The following is a 23,704-nucleotide window of genomic DNA, read 5'->3' on the forward strand; positions in this document are numbered from 1 at the left end:
GGAATCTAAAAATACATGTTCTTTATGGGGGATCTGGCAAAGATACGCAAGGGGATTACACGTTTATTGGCAGTCAGGGAAATATCGTTTTTGATTATTGCATCGTATCCACTGAAATATATGATTACTTTAGAAATGTTGGGATAACTACCAGAACTTATTGCTGATCACCGCCCTTTGGCGGTCGATACGATTACACAACGTCCCCAGCCCGTGCACAACGCATTCAGTCCAACACAATCCACACCGGCACACATAAAAGGCTGAACACAGTGGTAAGTTTACAGATATTTTGAATCATTCCCTTGACCACTTTTCAAAATAATTTAATGATATTATTAGGAATAACATTAACTTAGCGCTCGCATGTTTCCACGATCTGTTTAAACACTGTTTTGCTACTATAGGGTATTGCTCTACTTGGTATACTGAGCACAATATTCACCACAATATTAGAAACTCGCATTAAATTATGGGTTGCTACACGGCAGTTGTTTTCTGAATCCCAAGCCGGCTTCAGAGAAGACTATAGTACTATAAATCAAATATTCGTACTGAATTGAATAATGCACAATTATATCAGAAAGAAAATAAGCAAATTCTACTGTATCTGTGTCGATTTTAGAAAAGCGTTTAACACGGTATATAGAAATAAGCTTCTCTATACTCTTCTTAATAATGGCTTACCTGACAAATTCAACACTTTTCTTCGAAAAATGTACTGTGACGTAAAAACAGCTGTTTGGTGTAGCAAGTTTTCCATGAGCGAGACCTCTAATTCAATTGTGTGGGTTAGACAAGGCTGTATTCTGTCACCTTTATTGTTTATGTTATACATAGTGAGTGAGTGAGTGAGTGAGTGAGTATGGTTTAAGGCCGCTTTTGGCAATATTCCAGCAATATCACGGCGGAGGACACCAGAAATGGGCTTCACACATTGTACCCATGCCGGGAATCGAACCCGGGTCTTCGGCGTGACGAGCGAACGCTTTAACCAATAGACAGATTTACATAGTAAACGATATTGTAAATAGTTAGTACAGTGGATTTTTTTATTGATGAAGGCGTAAATGCATTATTCATACTTTTATGTGCCGATGATGTTGCCATTTTTGCAGATTGTGTTATTAATTTATAGAAAAGAATTGATATCATGGCAACATATTGTACAAATGAGGACGTACAATAAACACAGATAATACTAAAGTGGTGATATTCAAGAAAGGTGGCAAAGTTGCATAATGTGAAAAATGGTTTATTGGATCCGAAAACTGTCTCTTGTTACAAATACCTAGTAATAACGCTTTCATGCAGAAATACATTCTCCAGAGCATGCGATTTTCTCTGTGGACAAGCAGAAAAGGCTCTATATCCTATCAAGAATTTATTTGCTGATTTTAAACGATATTTGCTGACGCACTATTAAGATATTTGATGGTAAAATTCAACCAATGGTGCTTTATGGCGCAGAAATATCGAACACCATTTACCGATAGAACATAGAAAAGGAACATTCAGTTTTCTGTAAATTTGTTCTCGGTGTGGGCTACTGTTTACCAAACAAGGCTATTCTCTCTGAAATTGGCAGCTGTCCATTACAAATATATGACCAAATAAGAATTACTTCATATTGGATAAGACAACCGTAATCACGTTATTCGACATACTGCTACATCATGTTAAAGTGTTTAGACGATAATGGAGATGTAAACTGGACTTCGTCAGTTCGAGACTTATTATTCAGATACAGATTTCCCTACGTTTGGATTTCTCAAGATATTGGAAACCAAGAACTATTTTTGTCTCTTTTTAAACAACGTTGCAAAGACATTGACTATCACTATTAATTTAAATATTCAACTGCTTAGAAGGTCAAAAATTAATTATATTAGTATAGCTATGTGCCAGTATAGTTTAAACTTGCAAGAAGACGAATTTCATATTTTATTTGAATGTCCTTTGTATGCAGAAGAAATATATTCCTAATTTCTATATCAGTAACCCAAACCAACAAAATGTTGTACATCTTTTTAAAACCAAAAATACAAACATAATGTTACGACTCGCTCTTTTTTAAATAACGTGTCAAAAGAAAAATGTAAATTGTCTACAACTGTATAGAATTGTATATAACCGATCCTAACAGGCGCTCTGTACATACATGTTGTAAAACTGTCACTGTACTATTGGCCTCATGACCAAAAGATACGAATACACGGATTAAAGATCGAACGTATTGAGGGCAATTTCAGGCACATCTTGGTGTATCTTTATCAGATCACAAATAGGCAATGGTTAAGGTGTGAGGCCTTTCACTCATCAAACACTTGAGACTCTTTGACAGAATACAATACAAAGCCCTAATACTGACCACAGGTGCAGCAACAGGTACATTGTACTTCAGTACAAGCACTACAAGTAGAAATAGGAGAACTCTATTGAAACAAAGAAGAGACCAGACAATATTATCGTCCTGGGGACGAACATCAAACCCGTTGGTGAAAAAGTTATGGCAAAACAAAAACACACGAGATGAAGCCCTAGCTCTGAAAATCCTCAACTAAGCTATCTGGTATATTAGAACGTGAACTCATCCGAAGTCACAATTGTGATGACATTCAGCAACCAGAATGTTACACCCTACCTGGACTTAGAAAAGTTGACACTGCTTTAACATCAGAAGTCATCAAAATAGAATACCCGACCCTACTACGAATAGTTGCTATCACTAAAATTCAAACTATCTTTGACAACTGGGCCCCTATCAAAAACACTGCTGGTTACGGAATCCATGTCCAACCCCAAGCCAAGCACATTTGGTTCCCCTGTCAGTCAGTATTCACTCCTTAAGGATGCACTCAAACTCATTCCGGATCTACCGGAAGCAAACTTGACTGTCATCCTATCAGCCAAAGCACTACATGCTTTCAGCCAATAGTACTCTATAGGAATGTTAAAAACTATCGGACAAAGAGCAACAGGTGGCACTGTGTTGGGTCCCGTCTCACATAGATATTCATGAAAATAAAATTTAAAAAACAGACACACTGGTTGAGCTAGCTCTAGACAAAGCGGAGATATAACCTGGAGATATTGCAAAATCAAAGCATCCATAGTTTGAATCCATTGCTCACTCGGTTAAAACAAGAATTTCAGTTAGATCCGCTAATTGTCGTCGATCTCCTAAAGCCAAAAGATACAATGGCGACGGCCAAACTAACGGCCAGATGGACAGCTGCTCCTAATTATATGAACAAAGCCGCCAAAGATAAAAAAAAATGAAATTATATCAATATACGAAAACAGACATCTTTTCAATACAAAAACAGAATTTCTTTCAATACTTAAACTCACAAACATGAGTACCAAAGAGGGACAGGTCAGCTGAAATGGCTGAGGCAGAAGGCGACCTCTTGAACTCTTAAAGCATATGCAACGACAACCACGACACCGCCTTAAGTACATTTGCAGGGGAGACGCGTGCGTTTGCCCTCGTCGTCAAAGGCGGCGTAATTGTCTGTGAAGAAATGCATCCTTACCCATGACAGGATTCGCCGATCATAGGTTCGTATCCTTATCCTAAGTATTTTAACACCCCATCCGTGCTCGCATATGCTCATTCTGTGCGAAAGCTGATAGTTGACAGCCGCGATATAACTCGAATACTGTTCAAAGAAGACTCTGAATCAAGATCAATCAAACATATTGTTGTTATTATGTTCAGATATTTGTTTAGAGAGGTTTATTGACCAGATATCGTTATTATTTATTAGTGCATAATGAACTAGTGGTAATTAGAGCCAATTATTCTATTCATTATTCAGCCATCAATAGGGAGAGAGGGTACTTAATTAGACTGAAATCTAATTCTCATTGGTACAGCGTTTCTCAAATATAGTCCTTCTCTTGTGATATGGAACGCTATATTCAAGTTATTTTAGCTTCATGTGAATGTTTTATTACAGTTTCGTTTACTTCAAATTGGACATAACTGTGTCAAGTAATTGACGAGCTATCAAACAGTGGTAATGTTGCAACAGATGCCTGATCTGGGTTTACCTTTATTGGTCTGTTGTCATGGATGATATATTTCCTCCCATATTAAACAAGGCCACATTAGACGAAAATTCGATCAAAGAGTTTGATCTCTCGAAAATGACACTTTATGGCTGACATTATTGACTGTCGTAAGAAACACGTTTTCAAAAGCTGCAGTCAAATGAACTGAAAGCATACATATAACGCTCTGAAGGACCATATGACATTTAGGCTAGTATGCTTCTGAACGTAATTTCTCATTCACTACATATTCCAATATTGTGTTTATGTGATTCATTTGTAAAGCTATATCAACGGCCACATCCTCGACTTTTGTAGACGTGGAACCAACATGTCCGTCCTGTATTATGAACTGCATTTTATATACCTTGTCATTTATCTGGTGTTAGAGGTGTGTCACTGTGTGGGAACCATTTACATCAATTTGGTGCACTGGCCAGATAGATGGTTAAGCTATATTTACCCACTGCAAAAAGAAACGCGAATACGTACCATACTTGTTGGTTAAAAGATGAAGACTTACACATAATCAAGATATATTAGATTGGCTCTATGACTCGAGATGCACCATTTTGTCTTGTGCAGGATTAACGTGTAAATTATGGAAATCTCGTGCAGCATCTCATGATAAGAATAAAGACACTAGATATGTGGTAGCACTTAGTTTTGTCATTAACTGTTACACATTTGACACATCTCTTCTTAACGTACATACTTCTCTATGTTTCTATGGATTTTGTTTATTTTAGCGGGGAGTATATTTGCAAATCATTTCTCTTTTTTCTAATACACCATAAAATGAAGGACACAAAAACTCGTTTGCCCTGTGTTAAGTGATATCCTTTTCATTGATTGTTGTGGCCTGTATATTTTTACAAATGTGTTACGGCTCATAAAGCTATATAGTTCAGAAGACACACTTCAGTATTCACTGCAAGAAACCCCTACTTGATGAGACTGTGAGTAACAACCAAAATCGCTTTCATAAATTGTAGCTGGTAAATGTTTAATGATCAAATTTCGTACTTTGGTGTCTTTACGTTCCACCATCCACATTGCAATTGTTTCATAAAAAAGTGTTTGAAGTACACTTGACAAACAGAGAAACATAATCCTGGCGAACCGAGTGCCCGGGGGGCGCAACTCTGCTCAGCGAATTGCGGCACCTTAGACGACGAGGCCACCCGTGACACTCCATCAAAATGCCATCTGATTGTTATTACCGGTATTTTCGTGAAGATTGTAGTCTCAAAAAGGTGTTGTGCAGAACGGTTGAGTCACTTATTTTAGCTATCCCACCAGTGCTCTGTTGCTTTAATATGAACGAGAGCCGAGAAAATAGCATCAGTAACTATCTATCTACCAATTCCAATGGAGTTATGGAGGGATGGCTAATGTACATGTAGGAAGCGTGTGATGTATATTTGCATAAAAGGCATCGGGTCAATATACACGGAGTTACAAGGTCAATGATAGACATGTTTTCACATGTATAATTATAATAGAATAAAAATACGAATAATAATTCTTTAAATTACTCATTATTTCTTTCCTTAATTCCGGATAATGTTTTAAGAATAGAGCTAAATTGGTGTGCACAGAGACCAACTGAGAAGTCGAACGAAATAAGTCGAACGAAAGATAATTCATTATTGTTAACACACAAAAATAGTTTTCAATATGCATTTTCCTTAAAACTTTATATTACTTACATACAAGAACAATAGGATACTCATCATCAACATGGGACTTAGATAATGGACAAAGTCGTAAATGATTAGGACTGGATCTATGTCTGCCAGAATTAATAGTAATATCCATAAAACCAGATCTGAATCTCCTGATTATATTTCTTTGATGTTAAGGAAGAAACATATGATTCTGATGCAGGTTGACTTTTAAAAGATCTATATAAATCATATCTTGAACTATCCGCTAATATAGAGCTTCAATTTTGATAAATCATTTCTATGAGCTTCTGTCGAAAAGTGTGAATAAGCGTATTTTCATTTTAAGTACCTTGATTTAAACACACATAACCAAATCCACAAGAAAAAAACAGGTTTCTTATTATCTACTCATTTAATGAAAAAGGAAAACAATAATAGGCTTAAGACACAACCTTGCTTTACACATATGGGGGAGTCAAAGTAATCACTTAGTTCTCTATTGTAGCGCACGCATACTTGAACCTTACCATAAATATACATTGTAACATTAAGAACCTTTTCCAATTTAGTCCATTTTGTCCAAGACATGACCATAACTTTATACGATTAACTTAATCAAAAGCCTTTTTGAAATCTACAAATCCGAAATATAATTATGTTGTTTACGTAAAGTGTTTCTTTAAATAATGTAATTATGTGATCAGCACAAGAATAGCCCTTTCTAAATCCTGCTTGTGATTCTGGAATTTTTTCTTTGATACTAGCCTATCTGGTTGAGGACAATTGTTGAGGACTAACGTAAACAATATACCCCAAACACTACTAGTAGATAAAGAAATACCACGAAATTGCTTTATGTACAGGAATTATTATGGATTTTGACCATAACTTTGGGATACACCATTAGTGAAAACATGATTAAATAGTTCAAAAGGCAAATTTAGATCACTTGCATTTTTTGTCATCTCAACCAACAACTTATCGGGTCCAGGGGATTTTTCATTGTATTAGATCATTAATAGCATTTAAACTTCCTGTCCTTTTTATATCTGAATCAAGAATTTCACTATTAATTTCTTCCATTGATCGTTAATAAATCAGGAGTATAAGTTGTAACATTAGACAACTTTTGACTATCAAATAGATTTCTAAAGTCAACCGAGTCCAGAGTCAACCAATTTGCAATTAGTATTAGAATATTTACGTTTAGGCCGATTGTTCAAGGACCTGACATCTTCCTAAGACTGTTTTGAATATTGTAGGTTGTTGCTGAGACGTTGTATTATACCCTTTCTGATTTCATTCTTAAATTTCTTCCAACAAACTCTATATCTATGCGTAGAGTACAAACAAGTTTTTCTGTTGTGTTCACTCTGTCGAGCTCTAAACTTACCGAGTGATTTTCTCGCCTCACGTTTCGCAGCTCTACATTCAATATTAAAATGAGGGCGGAGCTGTCCATGATAACTAATACTCATACATTCAGCATCAGCTGACACTAAAGATACAAAATACTTTAAAATATTGTCACTATTATTAACCATATCCTAATACAATATGTCATTACTGTTCTCTGAAAATGTGTGACATCTCTACAATCATAACAGAACGTTCATAACACCTGTTACCAGGGTGTATATCACCATCAGGTTTTGAAGGAAAATACATAAGACAATGCCAGATGCTTGTGGTCAAATTCAACATTGAATAACCTTAATATCCATAATTAAAAAAGTCAGAACAAAAAATGAAATAGTCATTTACACTGTCACCATTTACATGTGTTTGAGTAAATGTGACCATCAAACCACCAGTTGCTTCACAATAAACAATAAAAGCAGGGGTTGCCTAAAAGTCGGGCCGGGCCAACGTTATTATGGACGAATTACTCCATAGTCAACGACCATACCTACATGATGATAATGCAACATACACACATGACATTGATAAAAAGTCACAAACCACAAGCGTGCAATATGATTAAGTTATTGCGAATAAAAATCGCTTGAGAATCAGGAAGCCGAACGGTCGGTGAGCGTTGCTGAGCTAGGTTACATTTGAAGAGGAGTCGTTAAACGAAATAGGAGTTGAAACGTATCAAGTTCTCCCAACTATAGTGATACAAATTCCCATCTGTCCGATATAGATGTATCTAACTATATGCGAATATAGAATGACATAATATACGACATTAGGCTCATATAAGCAAGAAAGTTAAAGAGAGCCATTTCATTTTCCGCTCACATCTCAGTTCATTCAGATGGGAACCTCAAGTGATTGGTCCGACCTGGCCCGGACAGTTGAAATCAATTAAAACACAAAAGATGTATCTTAAACTATGTTAAGATCTACCCAACAATATTTAATCTACTCAATTAATACTTCAAGGGACCACAGTAAATCGTATATAAGAAGGACCCGTTCGTTCAAGTGAAACCTTATTTCCTCTATACTCTCAACATGGGATCCATTGTGTTTCTCATCAGTATCAACCTACACGTCACAGATGTATCACGGAATGTGTTTTAATATATAGAAGACTATCATATCTTCCTAAATGCCACTCTATAGTGTCACAGTTCGTGGCATTTACGACAAACACGTTGGTTATGTCAATTCTCAACATAACCTCAATCACAAGGGGTTGGTTCGACCTGCCTTGTACATCGAAAACCTCCCAGATCTATCACAAAATGTGCTTATATCTTCACTGTTCATCGTATTTAATGCAAACACGTTGCTCAAAGTGAAGCCGATTTCCTCAATATTTTCAACATAGTATCTTTCAGAAGTATTTGGTCTGTGTTCCGTCCGACTTGGCCCGGGCTGTCAAAATCAACCTAAACGTCACAGATGTATCACCAAATGTGTTTACATCTATAGACTATTTTTATGTGTACCTAAATACCTCTTTATAGGGTCACAGATCGTGGTATAAAAGCAAACACGTTCCACAAAGTGAAGCCGTTTCCCTCTACATTCTCACAGTGTCTCTAGCAGAAGTGTTTGGTCTGTGTTCTATCCGACTTGGCCCGAAGATACTTTAGGTAATTACATGTACATCAGAAGACGTTTACTAGGTCACACTGTTGTAAAAATGTGTTTATTCCTTGTCAGATCATTAAAGCGTGTTGTGGTCACTAAATATGTCTATATCCTAAACATGTTTGGAATTGTTATAAACCCAAACATGTTCGTAATCTAACGCTGGTGTACGTTTTACACGACCAAAGCATTAAACAGGAGAATAGGACTATCTAGAAAAGTAACATTTATGGGATTTAGGATATGTAGGTTCACAAATTAATATAATTATTTCAGGGAGCCCTACATGTACCAAGCTCTCGTCGACCGATCTCACTCACTTCAAACATGTGCAAAGCTGTGGAAGCTCATGCAGCACCTTGAAACTGTCAATCACATCAAACCTGAGCGGCTTTAGGTAGGGACAATCGTGTCCAAATCATGTACTAATACTGAAAATGAAATTTAAAAAAGCTCAATGAAAAAGCTCATGGTATGGCATGACAGACCCCTTCCAACAGTAGCACAAAATGGAGTAGCATGCGTGCTGATGTATTTATCAAAGCAAAATGAAAACCAACATTTTTTCAGAAAATTAAGTATTTAATATATTTAGATTTGAAGATATTATAAATATAAGACTATGTGACTGATCATTTCAGGCTAATTATTGATTTCATTGCCCTAAGAAATGTCCCCAAAACCCTTTGTAAATTTGATATATCAATTGTTACGAAAGTTGACTCTTACTGTTGATTTGCGAAAGGGTTCCCAATCTCATTAAAATCAGATATTAGTACTCGCTGCTGCTAGACAAAGGTCTGAGGACATCATATCACAGGTCACGTCATTGTTAATGAAAATCCAATTATATTAGTGGCATATCACTATTGCAATCAACATCGTGTCCCTAAATGATGCAAAACTATAAAAAAAAATCTTTTTCACACACAAATTTGCACCAATTTGTCCTTAACTCTCCGTAGATACTTGAACCAAAATAAGGTTGAAGTGTCATCAAATTATTATTTCATAAGTCAGGTGAGCTACGGAGCCTTGGGGCTCTATTTTGGCAAAATTAAAGGTACTTATTGTGTGTACTATTTATAGTGATAAGCACAATCTCATGAACGAATTTGCAGCGTTCGTACACGAATAACTTGTCCTCAGTAGTAAAACTTAGTCAACATAAATCAAGAACTTTACGCGCTCTACTATGTAGCAATAGTAATTGTTAGATAAAACTGGCACAGCTGTTACACGCCTTACACAACCAACGTATAAATCAGGAGGATTGTTTTGACATAAAATCAATAGGATTATCTAGAAACGTAACATTTATGGGATCTAGGATCTGTGGGTTTACAAATTGCTATGCTAATTTCAGAGAGGCGTATTTCAAAGTTGAACAGTTAGTTGATGGTATTACATGTATATGACAGAAGTATAATCATGGCTTTTGATGTTGGAGAATATGGTATTTTATTGTGCCTCAAAGTGAGATTGACCAATCAGAGAGCAGAACTACTGACCCTATATGAGCCCGTTCACCGTCAGTAAAAATCCAAGATGGTTGATACCAACTTAATATGAGACCGTATACCGTCAGTAACAGTCATCTTGGATTTTCCAAAACCCACCTCATAGATTAATCTGTTTTTAGATTGATAAAGATTAGAGTTAAAATTTTCAACAAGGTTTGGCCTCCCTTTGACATCAGCAATGGCTGTCAAATGCTTTGCTCGTAGCACCGATGAGGAAATCTCTGATAACAGGCAAAATGTGCGATATAGATGCCAGAGAGTGTAAGCTTTCCGTCATAATAAATTCGTTATGGTGTCTTTAACTAATAATATTGCAGTTTGTTGGAGAATATGGAATGGTATTTTAGTATGTTGGATAATATGGATTGGTATTGTAGTATGTTGGAGAATATGGACTGGTATTGTAGTATGATGTTATAACTTATGGTTAAATATTCCTTTTGGGTCACAGACTTACTTATGGCTATGTTTTATCGTAAAGTGGGAAGAGTCACTCATTTTTGCCATTGCTTCACGTTAACCAACGTGTTTGATTTAAATAATTGACACTACAAAGTGGTATTAAGGTAGATGAAATATTTTTCTGTATATCTTTCATTGATACGTATGTGATGTTTTAGTTTGTTTGGATGAGCCCAACCGAAAGCTTTTGATAGAGAGTGAGTGAGCGAGTGAGTATGATTTTACGCCGCTTTTAGCAATATTCCAACAATATCACGGCGGGGGACACCAGAAATGGGCTTCACACATTGTAACCAAGTCGGGAATCGAACCCGGGCGAACGCGTTAACCACAAGGGTACACGACCGCCCCGTCTTTTATTAATATACCCAGCGCGCCACTATAATTTGGTAGGTTGGTACATATATTCGATTAATCTAACCGCATTCCCTGATACACCTGTGATGTTTTAGTGTGTTTTGCTTAGCTGGCTCAATCCTGTACAAACGTATTTCTGATTATAGAGTGTTAAGTGTTTTTAAAATATAAAACCTTCTTACATACACATCTCAAAGAAAACACTTTGAATGGCTCTTCTACGAGGACTCTCGGTATGTAGTCATAGTTATCACTTTATTATATTGTTGAATAAACGTTTTGATTTAAATCAATTCCTTGAGCAACTATACATTTGTAGACACTTGAGATGGTTCCAGCCACTAATGCCTACGTCCACCTTTGCCTACAGTTACTATTGCCTACAAAAAAATAAAGTTGTGTGGAATAATGCCTACACAATGAAAACAACATACCCATGCTAGGAATGAACTCTTCCAATATTAGATTTCTTTGAGAAGCGATCTTAAGTTAGATGGGCGGCGTCCACTAATGCCTACATCCACTAATGTTCTTTCATTTCAGATGGAGATTTGCATTTCTCAATATAAATATAATTAGCTGGATAATGTCAAGTTATTGTTGAAATGATCTACATGTCCTTCCTAGTTGTCATCTTAACACGAGTTGATCTCGATGCTCCCCGTAGTTGTGATTTTAGCAGAGGATTAACCGAACTAACTGAGTAGAGGATAAATACTCTTTAGAAACTTCATGAGTTATCTCAAAAGTCAAAACACGCACTGGTAGAAGTATAAAATGACAGTGTTTGCCCGTTTTTGTTCATTTGACATGGCTAATCCTCAGCGTGTTGAGTTTGTGACATCCCAGAAAGGTGGACAGCAGGTCGTCCTTGATGGATATCGATACCGCATGAACAACAGTAGACAGACCTGTGTACACTGGAAATGCGTAATCACTGGATGCACAGGAAAGTGTACCACAGTTGGAGACTTTGTCAGAAACCGCAGCCCTCACAACCACCCAGCAGAAGATATGACGACTTTCCGTACTTTAAGTGTTCTTAGAGAGAGAGTCCAAGCTGAGACAACATCAATCCAGGCCATCTTTGAGGAAGAGGTTGCCACACTGAAAGAAGATGCAGCGGCAGTATTTCCACCCTTCTATAAAAAGAGAAGTGGTCTCCACAAGCAGCGTAGGAAGACTATTCCAGCCCTCCCGCAGTCACTGGCACAAGTTCAGCTCCTGGGTACATTTTATTGCTGTGATGCGAGCTGTCGAGGAGGAGTTGCCTGGTACAGACATCAGGGGGTGCTTCTTCCACTATACGCAGGCAGTGTGGAAGAAGGTTCAACATTTGGAGATGGTCAATCAGTACAGAGTCAATCCGGACATCCACAACCTTGCCAGACGTGCTGCTGCACTACCACTGCTACCAGTCAACATGGTCTAACAATCCTGGCTCGACGCAATGGAGGATGCCCCTGATACGCCCCAGATCACGTCATCCAAGGACTACATGGTGAATACTTGGGTCGACGACAATGCCATGTTCCGTGCTGGTATTTGGAATCACCACACCAACTTTGGTCCTCGAAGCAACCACCACTTTGAAGGGTGGCATGCCCACCTTAACAAGACTGTTCAGCGAGCCCACCCCAACATCTACTGCCTTGTGAGAGTCCTTCATGATTAGACGCTAGAAAAAGCAGAAAAGAACAAGATTGACCAGTATATCAATGGTGCACGTCCTCCACCCCGCAAGCGAGTCTATGTTGAGATAGACCAGAGAATCCAACGTCTGAAAGATGACTTGCTCCATCACAGAAAGTCACCTCTTCAGTTTCTAGATGCTGCAGGACATTTGCTGAAACTCTCATAAAGAACTGTATGATGATTGAAATCAGAAATCAGTGTACACTGCTATTCTGTCCATGTACTGATATAAGAAATCAGCAAAAATCTGCTGGTGTATACTATATGAACGCAATGATGCAGAAATCATAAATTATTACTGTTAGTGTTATGGCAATGTGACATAAAAAGTGACTTCATACAATTTTCTGTCTCTTGTCGCCTATAGGCATTATTCCACTAAAGTGGACTTGTCCAGTTAGAGGCTGGGTAGCACTGATAGCAGGTGTCGCTGAAAATCACTGGTGCATGACTTTGTTTATTGTAGACTGTAGGCATTAATGGATGTGGGCATTAGTGGAGGCCGCCCTTGAGATATATCTGCCCAGATATGCACGTTTCGTTTTATTATTCAGCAATCCATTTTTAGTATTACCCGCTGGCCCAACACGGCCCGACTATTCTTGGCTTGACTTTTATAGGCAATAAATATTATATTCCAAGCAAATTTCAAAAGTTTACTTCCAAAACCACTTTTAATGTAGTCTCTGAAACTTGTGCGTAAAATAGGTGGAGCCTCCTCAAGTAGAAAAGGGGTTCCTCTATTCTCATCAGTATCAAACAATTAAACTGTTTTCATTGGTAGTCATGGAATTGAAATCACCGCATAAGACAACATAACATTCATTGATAGTTGTAATATTGTTGAGCAAAACATTTTCAAGTGTCTATAACGAACATGTAAATAACATGTTGATAATATGGGGACCCAATATGTGGGGCCGTAAATGCGATAATATCTTTCAGTGTTCCAAAATACAACTTAAAATTAAAGATTCTTAAACATAAAATATTCTCCTCATTAAAAATATTTATTTTTCACATTACTTACACAATTCTTTTTTTTAGGCCTACACATACACCCTACATAGACGCGAAAAAAATATATAACTTTACTGCAGCAGAAGTATACAAGTCCTAATCTGAAAAGGGGTTGCAATCAATTTCATCCACAAAGTTTCGACCCGTGAAGATCCAGGGTAGAATAGGTCTTCAGCAACCCATGCTTGCCGTAAAAGGCGACCAAGCTTGACGTAAGAGGCGACTAACGGGATCGGGTGGTCAGGCTCGCTGACTTGGTAGATGCATGTCATCGATCCTAGTTGCGTGGATCGGTGCTCATAATGTCAATCACCGGAATGTCTGGTCCAGACTCGATAAATTTTCAGACCGCCGTCATATAGCTGGGATATTGCTGAGTGCGGCGTTAAACAAAAAAAACAACCTACCAACCACAACAGTTTCAACTTTGCATCAAAAGACGACAAATAATTAATAATTAATAAAGTCAGCATCGGAGCATTTGATTTCACGCCGCTTTTAGCAATATTCCAGCAATATCACGACGGGGGACACGAGAAATGAGCTTCATACATTGTATCCTTGTCGGGAATCGAACCCGGGTCTTCGGCGTGACGAGCGAACGCTCTAATCACTAGGCTACCCGACCGCCCCAAACATTAGAAATTTTGCTCTAAGTCCACTGATATTTTTAAAAAAACTTAACGGACATTTACTCCTCCTTGTTGTTTATCTTGACCGCTGTCACTGTATTGACTGCCATCACAGCTGTTTACTTGAACTGGGTCATCACTGATATTAACATCTGTGACAACGGTGTCGATCAGAATATGTCCCTGTGAGATTTCCACCGAGCCTTGACCGGAATCCTTCTTTTCAAATGTATCGATAGTAAACGAGTCATTCTTAAATCATGTCCGATCATTTGCCACACCATATAGACATGAACGAAAATTAGAACGGGCTTTCAACGTGGCTACTTTTTCGTCGGTCTCCCTGAACTTGGCGATCATTGCGCGTGGTCTCTGGGCGTGATCACGTTCAACACAAAGCCTGTGAGCACAGCCAATATTCGATTCTCGCCATTCCCTGTCCTCAAGTTGAACACATTGATTCAATAGCGAAAGCACCGAGTTGTTACACATAGCCGCTGTTTCGTCTGGATTCTCCCTGATAACGTAGATGATGACGTCGTCACGCCGACAATAAGCATTCGTATTCTTTATCAAAACCACACGTCCTGTCCTATATGTTTCCACGTGGGCGATGAGCTGACCCGGGCTGTCCTATATGTTTCCACGTGGGCGATGAGCTGACCCGGGCTGTCAAGGGCAGGTATACACATTTCCAATTCCAAAGCCAATGTCATATCATCCGAAATACATGCAAGAAAGAAATGAATGAAATACAAAAAAGTAAAGCCTTGTAATTAAGCAGTCTTATGTAATTGTGTGTTTGTTGCTTTCCGCCGTACCCAGCAATATTCCAGCTTTATGACGGCGGTCTGTAAATAATCGAGTCTGGACCAGACAATCCAGTGATTGATACCATGATCATGAGCCTCGATCAATGCAATTGGGATTCGATGACATGCATCAGCCAAGTCAGCGAGCCTGACCGCCTGATCCCGTTAGTCGCCTCTTACGACAAGCATAGTCGCCTTTTACGGCAAGCATGGGTTGCTGAAGACCTATTCTACCCCGGATCTTCACGGGTCACCATGTAATTGCGGATGCTTATGGTTATGCCTGAAATTGACCGCCGCATTTATTAAATTTTTTTTTTACTTTTCAAAACAACGCTGTGCTTAAACATCGATCTACTGAATAGCCATTGGTCATCTTTGCCACACATTGATCAGCCATGTCAGGAGTCCAGCAGGCCAGTAGAACGTGGACCAAGAAGGATCGTTGTAAAAGGTCCATATAGGCTTACATTAAGTGTCAAGGACACAGTGAAGGTCATTAGTAACGTACGTTTGCCATTTTCACCCATATGCTTCTTTCTACCGAAAGTATTTTGCATGTCGTTGTTATCATGTTACATTACATTATATTGTATGTTGAAGAATATGGAATTATATTGTAGTATATTGAAGAATATGGAATGGAATTGTGGATTATTGGAGAATATGGAATGGCATTGTAGTATGTTGGAGAATATGGAATTGTATTGTAGTATAATTTGGAGAATATGGAAGGACATTGTAGTATTTAAGCTTGCTATGGTTGATAATACAGATCCACCTTCAATGTACATCATTCGTTTATCTGCATTTCTTTGTTCCAAGGGTACATGGGCGGTACACTCACCTGTATATAAAGCGCTGCAAATCGCTATGCAGAGACTCCAATGGTTGTAGGTTCGAATCCCTAGGTCTGATTCGCCACGATAATAATTCGCTGGTTGTAGCAATACTGTTATTCGTAGATTTCAACAAAGTGGTAAACCCTACGATCCGAGTCATTTGGTATTTCATCCGACATTATATTGACACGTCATGGTATAACTGAGTTACTGTTTAAAACGCCTTTAACCAACAAACGCATTATATTTTGGTAACTTTAGGTATAGAACACCAGCGAATAACCAGTTATTTGAGGCCTTATGTCTGAAAATGACAGGCACTGGCGACTTCTTCACCCGTGAAGATTCCGGGGTAGAATAGGTCTTCAGCAACCCATGCTTGCCGTAAAAGGTGACTGTGCTTGTCATAAAAGGCGACTAACGGGATCGGGTGGTCAGGCTCGCTGACTTGGCTGATGCATGTCATCGATCCCAATTGCGTGGATCGATGCTCATGATGTTGATCACTGGATTGTCTGGTCCAGACTCGATTATTTACAGACCGCCGTCATATAGCTGGAATATTGCTGAGTGCGGCGTTAAACAACAAGCCAACAAACATCTTCACCGCACTGAAAGCCCCCGAGCCAGAAGTGCTGAAATAAATTTCTTACACGCTTGTGCGTGAGAAACCCATTTGAGATAACTGTTAAAGGCGGGAGATGAGCTGCCCCCTAGTGATAACCTCAGGTCATTACTTTCCTGATTTATTGATAAGTCTCCCATGCTTCTCTCGAATCCAGAACTGTTACTCATATGCCGAGCCCGTTAATTTTCTTGTTTACCTAGCAGCTTGGTGTTTTTGCTATGGTATCGTAAGCAGGTACAGTATTTATGCATTAGACAAACTTGGAAAAAAACATCAAATATACATACTTTTCAAGTGTATTCCGTTTATCGTCTTCTATCGTCATAGTTGCTGCAGTGAAGAGACCACCCGTTTAATAAACATACAGCTGTATTACACATTGTGTAATACCAAAACACGTGCTTATGTACTCACGGAACACGTTTCACGAACAAATATTGAAAGCTCTCAACATCCCTTGGCCAATTCAACGACATTGCGTGTGGAGTTTATAGATCACTGAGAGGAGCTTATGCACACTCGATGACTCCAGCAATCTTGTTGGTAGGCTGAAGTCACATGGCATTGTTTCGCCGATGGATCTTGCAACAAAATTCCACAAATTAAGCCATTGGGTATTGTGACGTTATTGTTAACTTTGAGGTGCAAGGCCCTTTCCACAAGGCGATCGTATTGTAGCGCAACGACAGCCGTTAAGTCGAAGTTAAAGTATGTGAGTTGCGATAGTCTTAATTTTGTGAATTCTAAAGGTGGACCGTTTTAAGGTTTTAAATTCATACGTTTCAACTTTTGACGTGTTTGAAGTATTATTCTGTTAAACTCAAATGGACTATGCCGTGGATCGTGTAGGTGTCAGCCTATTCATACTCAACAGTATAATTCTAAAAACGTTATTAATGGCAAGTAATAGATAAAATACTAAACTCGCTCCCGTGTAAAACCAATTTTATGAAACTCGTGAATAGTTGTGGTATCTGACTCGCTTTCGCTCGTCAAACGCCACAACTATTCACTCGTTTCATAAAATTGGTATTACCCGGGAGCTCGTTAAGTATTCTATTTTTATGCTGAATAATTGCGACAATGTTTCGTCTTGCGAAACTACCGGACTGTATATATGCCGAGATCGATCTGCCCAATGCTTTAAATTCATCAAATGATGGAGGATGTATTTCTAACCGATGAACCGATGGTTCGAAAGGTAAGGATCCATCCCCAGCCCCTGAGCAACCACTTGATGATTCTGATATTGATAAATTCGTTTAAAATAATCAGAACCAAAACACTATGTAAATAGAACGTAGAACGCCAACGTAAAACATTGTACAGCATGAAACGTTTCCAAGTTTCTGTAGTGCAAATATTGAGACAAGTAGTCGAACACATCCCACCAGCAGAACTTTGTTACCTTTTGTTGTACACAAAAGGTAACAAAGTTCTGCTGGTGGGATGTGTTCGATGTTTTATCAATCTCGAGAAGGAGGATGGTAGCAATTCCAAATCATCTTCAGTTTGTGGCATGGTGTCAAAGAACAATGATCGTGAATAGAAAAAGCTTAGAACTATGACCAAAACAAAATGTTATAGAGAGTGAACGTATGGATTATCTACCTCGACGTGTTGAATCTCTTTGAAACAAACCAATTTGGTCCTCACGATCCTGAATCACTTTAGAACACGGTGTGGTGGAACACCACTCATTTTGGGATCCGTTGTGTCAAACCCCACACTAACATGAAAAGGGAAGATGTTACACTTAAAAGTGACTTAGAGGATGGGAAATATCTGGATTTCACAGACAGGAGTAAAAAATATGCCAAGGGGATAATTCAGTGGTATGCCCGTTACATATATTCCCAAAGGATGGGCAAGCTGTATCCATGCCTGCGTCCTCAAGTCCGAATACACTCCACTTTTTCGCCATTGACACAAAGGAAATTTGCAAATCCCCCTGGTTCAAAAGGTAAAAACATGTTGGTATAAATAAACACAGCTCAATTATGAGATGAATGTCCCAATATGTTGGATTCGAAAACAGGAAATTCCCAAATCATTCAGTCAGAAAATTCCCTGTTCAAACACTGTCTGAAACTATTCCTCTGACGTTTATTGTGAAATTTCAGGCCATCGTAACATGCAGAGTGCGAAGAGCATTTTTCAACCTCACGACCAAAACATCAGTAATATCGTTAGCGCAGTGTTGTTCTCGGGAAAACATTCAGGCTGTGGAGACGAATAGAATGTAACCTGCTCAATGGCACATTTAGGCACTTGCTTTACACTCAATGACATACTTTTCTACATATACACGGAGGGGGAGGGGGAGGGGGGCATTTGACATAAACTTTAAGACAAGGTCTCCTGATGACGACGACTGTCATCAAACTGAAGGAGAGATGGCATGTACTTTCACTTGTTTGGAGAGATTAATAACACTGTAAAATTTGTTTCACTGACAAGAAGTAGATTCACCGACATTGCATCGGTGTCAAACTCAATGGTTTTAGAGTGTTTACTAAATGTAATGTTCCATTGATCGTATTTAGTATCCATACTATCATTACCTTGAAAAAACGTAGAGATATAGCTGAAACTGTCTGTGGAGGGCCACGTCAAGTATGAATAGTAAGCAGTAACCCAGATGTCACGCATGACGATTGTGTTGTGTATGAAGCGCCACTGCGGCCATCATGAGAATAGACAAAATATGCATCGCTTCGATGCTAACATAGAGCTTTGTATATAGGGTGTGTAACAAACAGATTACTGCACTCGTGTCTCTCAGATATCGTTTATCTTTAAACTCACTTTGATTTAAAACGTATATATCTCGCCTTCGCTTCACAGACACGTTTTGACTCGTCACATAAATTGCAGCTGAAAGATTTGTACACTCGTGTAATCTCTATCCATTCTTTAAACAATGTTTTACTGCATTCCAGGTAGTCCACAGCTGCTGTGTCTGGATAATTACAACAACTGGACCTATAACGATTCACAATTCCACAGTTTGTCAGCATGGTCAAGTGCATGGGCATACTACTGGTTGGTATTTTCTTGGCTTTCATGACGTCTTCCTACATCTGGTTGGGACTAACAGTTCAAAATCGCTGTCCTTTGATACCTCCAAATCTACGTAAGTGGATAAATAATTAGGGCAAATCAAATTGTTGTTTTTTCTTATTATGTTGAAATAACCCCCAGGTTATGAAAAAATGTGGTACAGTCGACAAACTAAAGAGATAGTTTCGAGTAAAGATTAGAGAATTTCGTTACTCAGTACAGGCTCAATGATGAGTTTACCTTGTCAACAATGTTAGATCTATGGCTGGGATGTTTGGAACCAGCAGTTTATAACACATTTACATGTATGATCAACTTGTTTGATAGGCAATACTTAGAAGCTGACGGAGCTTATGATCAATATTGTCGAGAAATGCAAAACAGCATTAGTCGAAATATGAAATCTACATGTACTTTAAAGCAGGTAACATTTACAATATCCATGGGGATCAAAACTTCAAGGGGATCAATGCTTGGGTTAATTGATAGCTCTTGCAAATGTTATTTATACGGTGTATTTCATAACACTTCGTTTTAATTCTCCTGAAAGAACTGTTTATCAAACTGATAAATGATGATTGCTCTAATCACACAAGGATGTAACAATGTAAAAGTTTTAATATTGAACTATTACAAAGCCTTGTCCTAGAATAAAAAAGACCTTTAAAAATAGATGGTAAACTTAACTTTAAGACGACCGGTTTGTTTTATCAGGACATGTATCATGCAGATGAATGTTTCAGTTGGGGCTTTTTCACCACGGATGGAAGCTTTGTCTTTTGAGGAACTGGAAAGGCAACATACAGAACTAAATCTTGGTGGTCGATTCACACCTCTGGGTTGCATAGCTCGTCACCGAGTGGCCATTATTGTGCCCTATCGCGACCGAGAGTCCCATCTCAAGGTTCTCCTCAACAACCTTCATCCCATTTTGCAACGACAGCAACTAGATTACGGCATCTACGTCGTGGAACAGGTAAAATTATTTCAAATACCTATGAGGAAACTCACGCTCTTGGACACACATGGATAAAAATCAAATTCAACATTCTAGACGATTACGATTAGGAACATAAAAAAACACAAGGAGTAATTACTCTGGACAATTAAATAATGAATCCAAACAGGAGTGGAACGAGCCACCCAGGGATTCACAGTATACATAAAATATTATTAAAACACACCAATACCAATAATAATATATATACAGTAAAGTACGGTTATAACGAACTCAAAGGGACCACTAATTTTAGTTCGTTATAACCGTAGTTCGTTATAAGCATATATACAGCATAACTACATATCATATAATCGGGACCTAAAAGTAAGTTCGCTATATCCGTCAGTTCGTTATAAGCGTGTTCGTTATAACCGTAGTTTACTGTAGTTTATAACTGATGCTGTTTGAATTGAATTTGGAATATCCATATTGCAGGCTTTGCCAGGCACATTCAACAAAGCCACAATGATGAACGTAGGTTACACAGAGGCATTAAAGGACTTTGACTTCCAGTGTGTTATTTTCCACGATGTGGATCTCATCCCCGAGAATGACAATAACCTATATACTTGTCCTGTGAATCCACGTCATATGGCAGTTGCTACGGACAAGCATAATTACAAGTAAGTATCGGTGGTGGAATGGTCTAGAGGTTAATGCGATCGCTTGTCATGTACATGGTCCTTGTTTGGTTCCTGGTGTAACAATAGACTGGCACGGGCAACCTATTTCTTAAAAACGTGTCTTCATTGTATTGTTTCAACATTACACTTCATATGTCACAGATTGCCTTCGGTTAATAAGTTTAGTTCTTTTTCAATAAATCCGAGGCGACACCAATTTTTCTTGTTTACGCATCCGTGACCAAGGCAAAATAAGGATACTATATATGACAATTAAAACTTTATTTTTCCATACAAGACCGATCCTTGTGTCTATTAAGTACACTGGTATTTGAATAAAAATTAAACATTCCGATCAACTGAATAAACATACACAATGAAATCAAACTCAGATACTCTTTGAAAGTCAGAAGAACAATGTCAAACAGTGCTCAAACCATTCAAATGGCAGCACATTTTATTTCGACCGACCCACTGTTAATGGTGATAGGAAAGTAAATGCAGAAAAACAGTTCTGAAAAAAATAGCTTAAACTATCAGCATGTCAATATTCCCGTCCGACTGTCCTCCCGTTTCAATATCCATAATAAGAGTTCACTCACAGTTAAAAAATATGGATAGGAAAATCTTACTGTCATTAGACTGAACCTGTGTATTATTAAGTAGCTGCACTTGCTGCTGAAATAAATACCAACGCCAACCGTACTGGCAGAGAGTATGACAGACGGTGGTGTAATTAAATTATAATAAAGACTAATGGAGGATATATACATGTAACTGTCAGACACCAATCTGTCTGTCAGTCGGTCCGCCTCTCGTTTTCTATTTCCTGAGCATAAATCAAAATCAGTTGACCAGTTTTGCTTGTATTGCTCATTCTTTGCATTTTCAAATTGAATAAATCATGTTTAAAATTATGGTTGTATTTGGTAGAGACGCGGGGTGGTTTATTTTTAAACAATATGTGAAGTCATATGGTTCCAGAAGCGTTCAGACTACCAGTTGAAATGCTGCAAACAGTACAAGTTGGCTGGTTATAAACAACTACATTAACACAAAATTGGGAATAAGACATATATACGCATTTATCTTCATGACGAAACGAATCTCGGATCTATGCATTTTCAACAGAGTCAGTCTTTGCATTACAGTTAATGTGTTCGTGACATAAACTAAACACGTCAATATTCGCGTTGAAGAGTTATTTTTCATTTATGAATGAACATGTTTGCTGTACTTAGATGCCTCCATTAGGAGTGACAGAAACCCCTTGTGGGTTCCAATCCAGATTCGCCCCGATTAGGATCATTACGATAAGCATGGAATGCTTTGGACCATTGCTTTTGTTAAAAAGGTAGACGTAGCAATCAGCGACATGGCGATTCAATGCTGTTTTGGACCGACCAACTATCCACCTACATTCCAATAACCATACATGAGGGGAAAGTGATTGTGACCATATAGGCAAACGCAGACCTTGCATGCACAGCAAGACAACACAACCGTCTGTCCCCTCAGGTTACTCGAACCTTATCTTAGACGCTCGGCCAAGGGGTTTAAAAATCTAGTTGACCATGAATCACGGCTTAGAAAAAACAGTTGGTTCTGTCGGAACCTGCTGCCTTGGCGGCCATATCGCACGACAATCGACAACGACATCCCCAGTCATAATATACGATGGTCACACCATTTACAACGCCGAAGTCAGTAATATTCCAGCTTTATCATGGCGCCCTGTAAATAAAAACCCGTGGTTGATATCATTAGAAAATCACACAACGTTGGGATACGATGGCAATCAATCAGGCAAATTAACAATCTCCCATCCGGTCGACAACCATATATTTCTTGGAACGAATTCTAATCTGGAAACTCCACGGATACTTTTTCTCTTCTACGAAACCACTGCAGCTGCAGAGCTTGGCTTTCTGCAAAGTGACAACTTTATAGATCTGCAGTGGTTTCAGAGAAGAACGTGAATGATAGGCGATGCACAACAACACGCCATGACAATCTAACAGTCTTTGGCTAGGTGAACTAATCTAATATGTTTATATTGCGCCGAAGTTTCAGTTTAACTGTGCACAGGCACTATACATGCACCATATATACATCATATACACAGAATGATCATTAAGAAATTGTTGCTACAGGATGTCAGAATTTGGAACTGGTAAGTTTTAAGTTTTTTCGACATGATGCTGGCGTTTTTGATAATTTGGTGTGTCCTGGAAGGGATTTCACCTGAAGCAACCCATAGTTGTTTTGCCCTG

At 38.4% G+C, this 23,704-nt stretch overlaps 1 protein-coding gene across 1 annotated transcript in view; it reads left to right on the forward strand.

Annotated features, from left to right (window-relative positions):
• Positions 1 to 219: 219 nt before the first annotated feature.
• LOC124113020 (beta-1,4-N-acetylgalactosaminyltransferase bre-4-like) overlaps positions 220 to 23,704 on the forward strand; it is a 28,610-nt gene continuing 5,125 nt past the window's right edge. The window contains exons 1-4 of the mRNA XM_046473261.2: positions 220 to 275; positions 19,688 to 19,881; positions 20,552 to 20,784; positions 21,244 to 21,431. Of these exons, the coding sequence (XP_046329217.2) occupies positions 19,764 to 19,881; positions 20,552 to 20,784; positions 21,244 to 21,431 (539 nt within the window). The 5' untranslated portion in view covers positions 220 to 275; positions 19,688 to 19,763. The remainder of the gene's footprint in view (positions 276 to 19,687; positions 19,882 to 20,551; positions 20,785 to 21,243; positions 21,432 to 23,704) is intronic.

This window comes from Haliotis rufescens, unplaced genomic scaffold (assembly GCF_023055435.1).
Source record: "Haliotis rufescens isolate VD_foot unplaced genomic scaffold, xgHalRufe1.0.p SCAF_5, whole genome shotgun sequence".
NCBI classification, from domain to species: domain Eukaryota; kingdom Metazoa; phylum Mollusca; class Gastropoda; order Lepetellida; family Haliotidae; genus Haliotis; species Haliotis rufescens.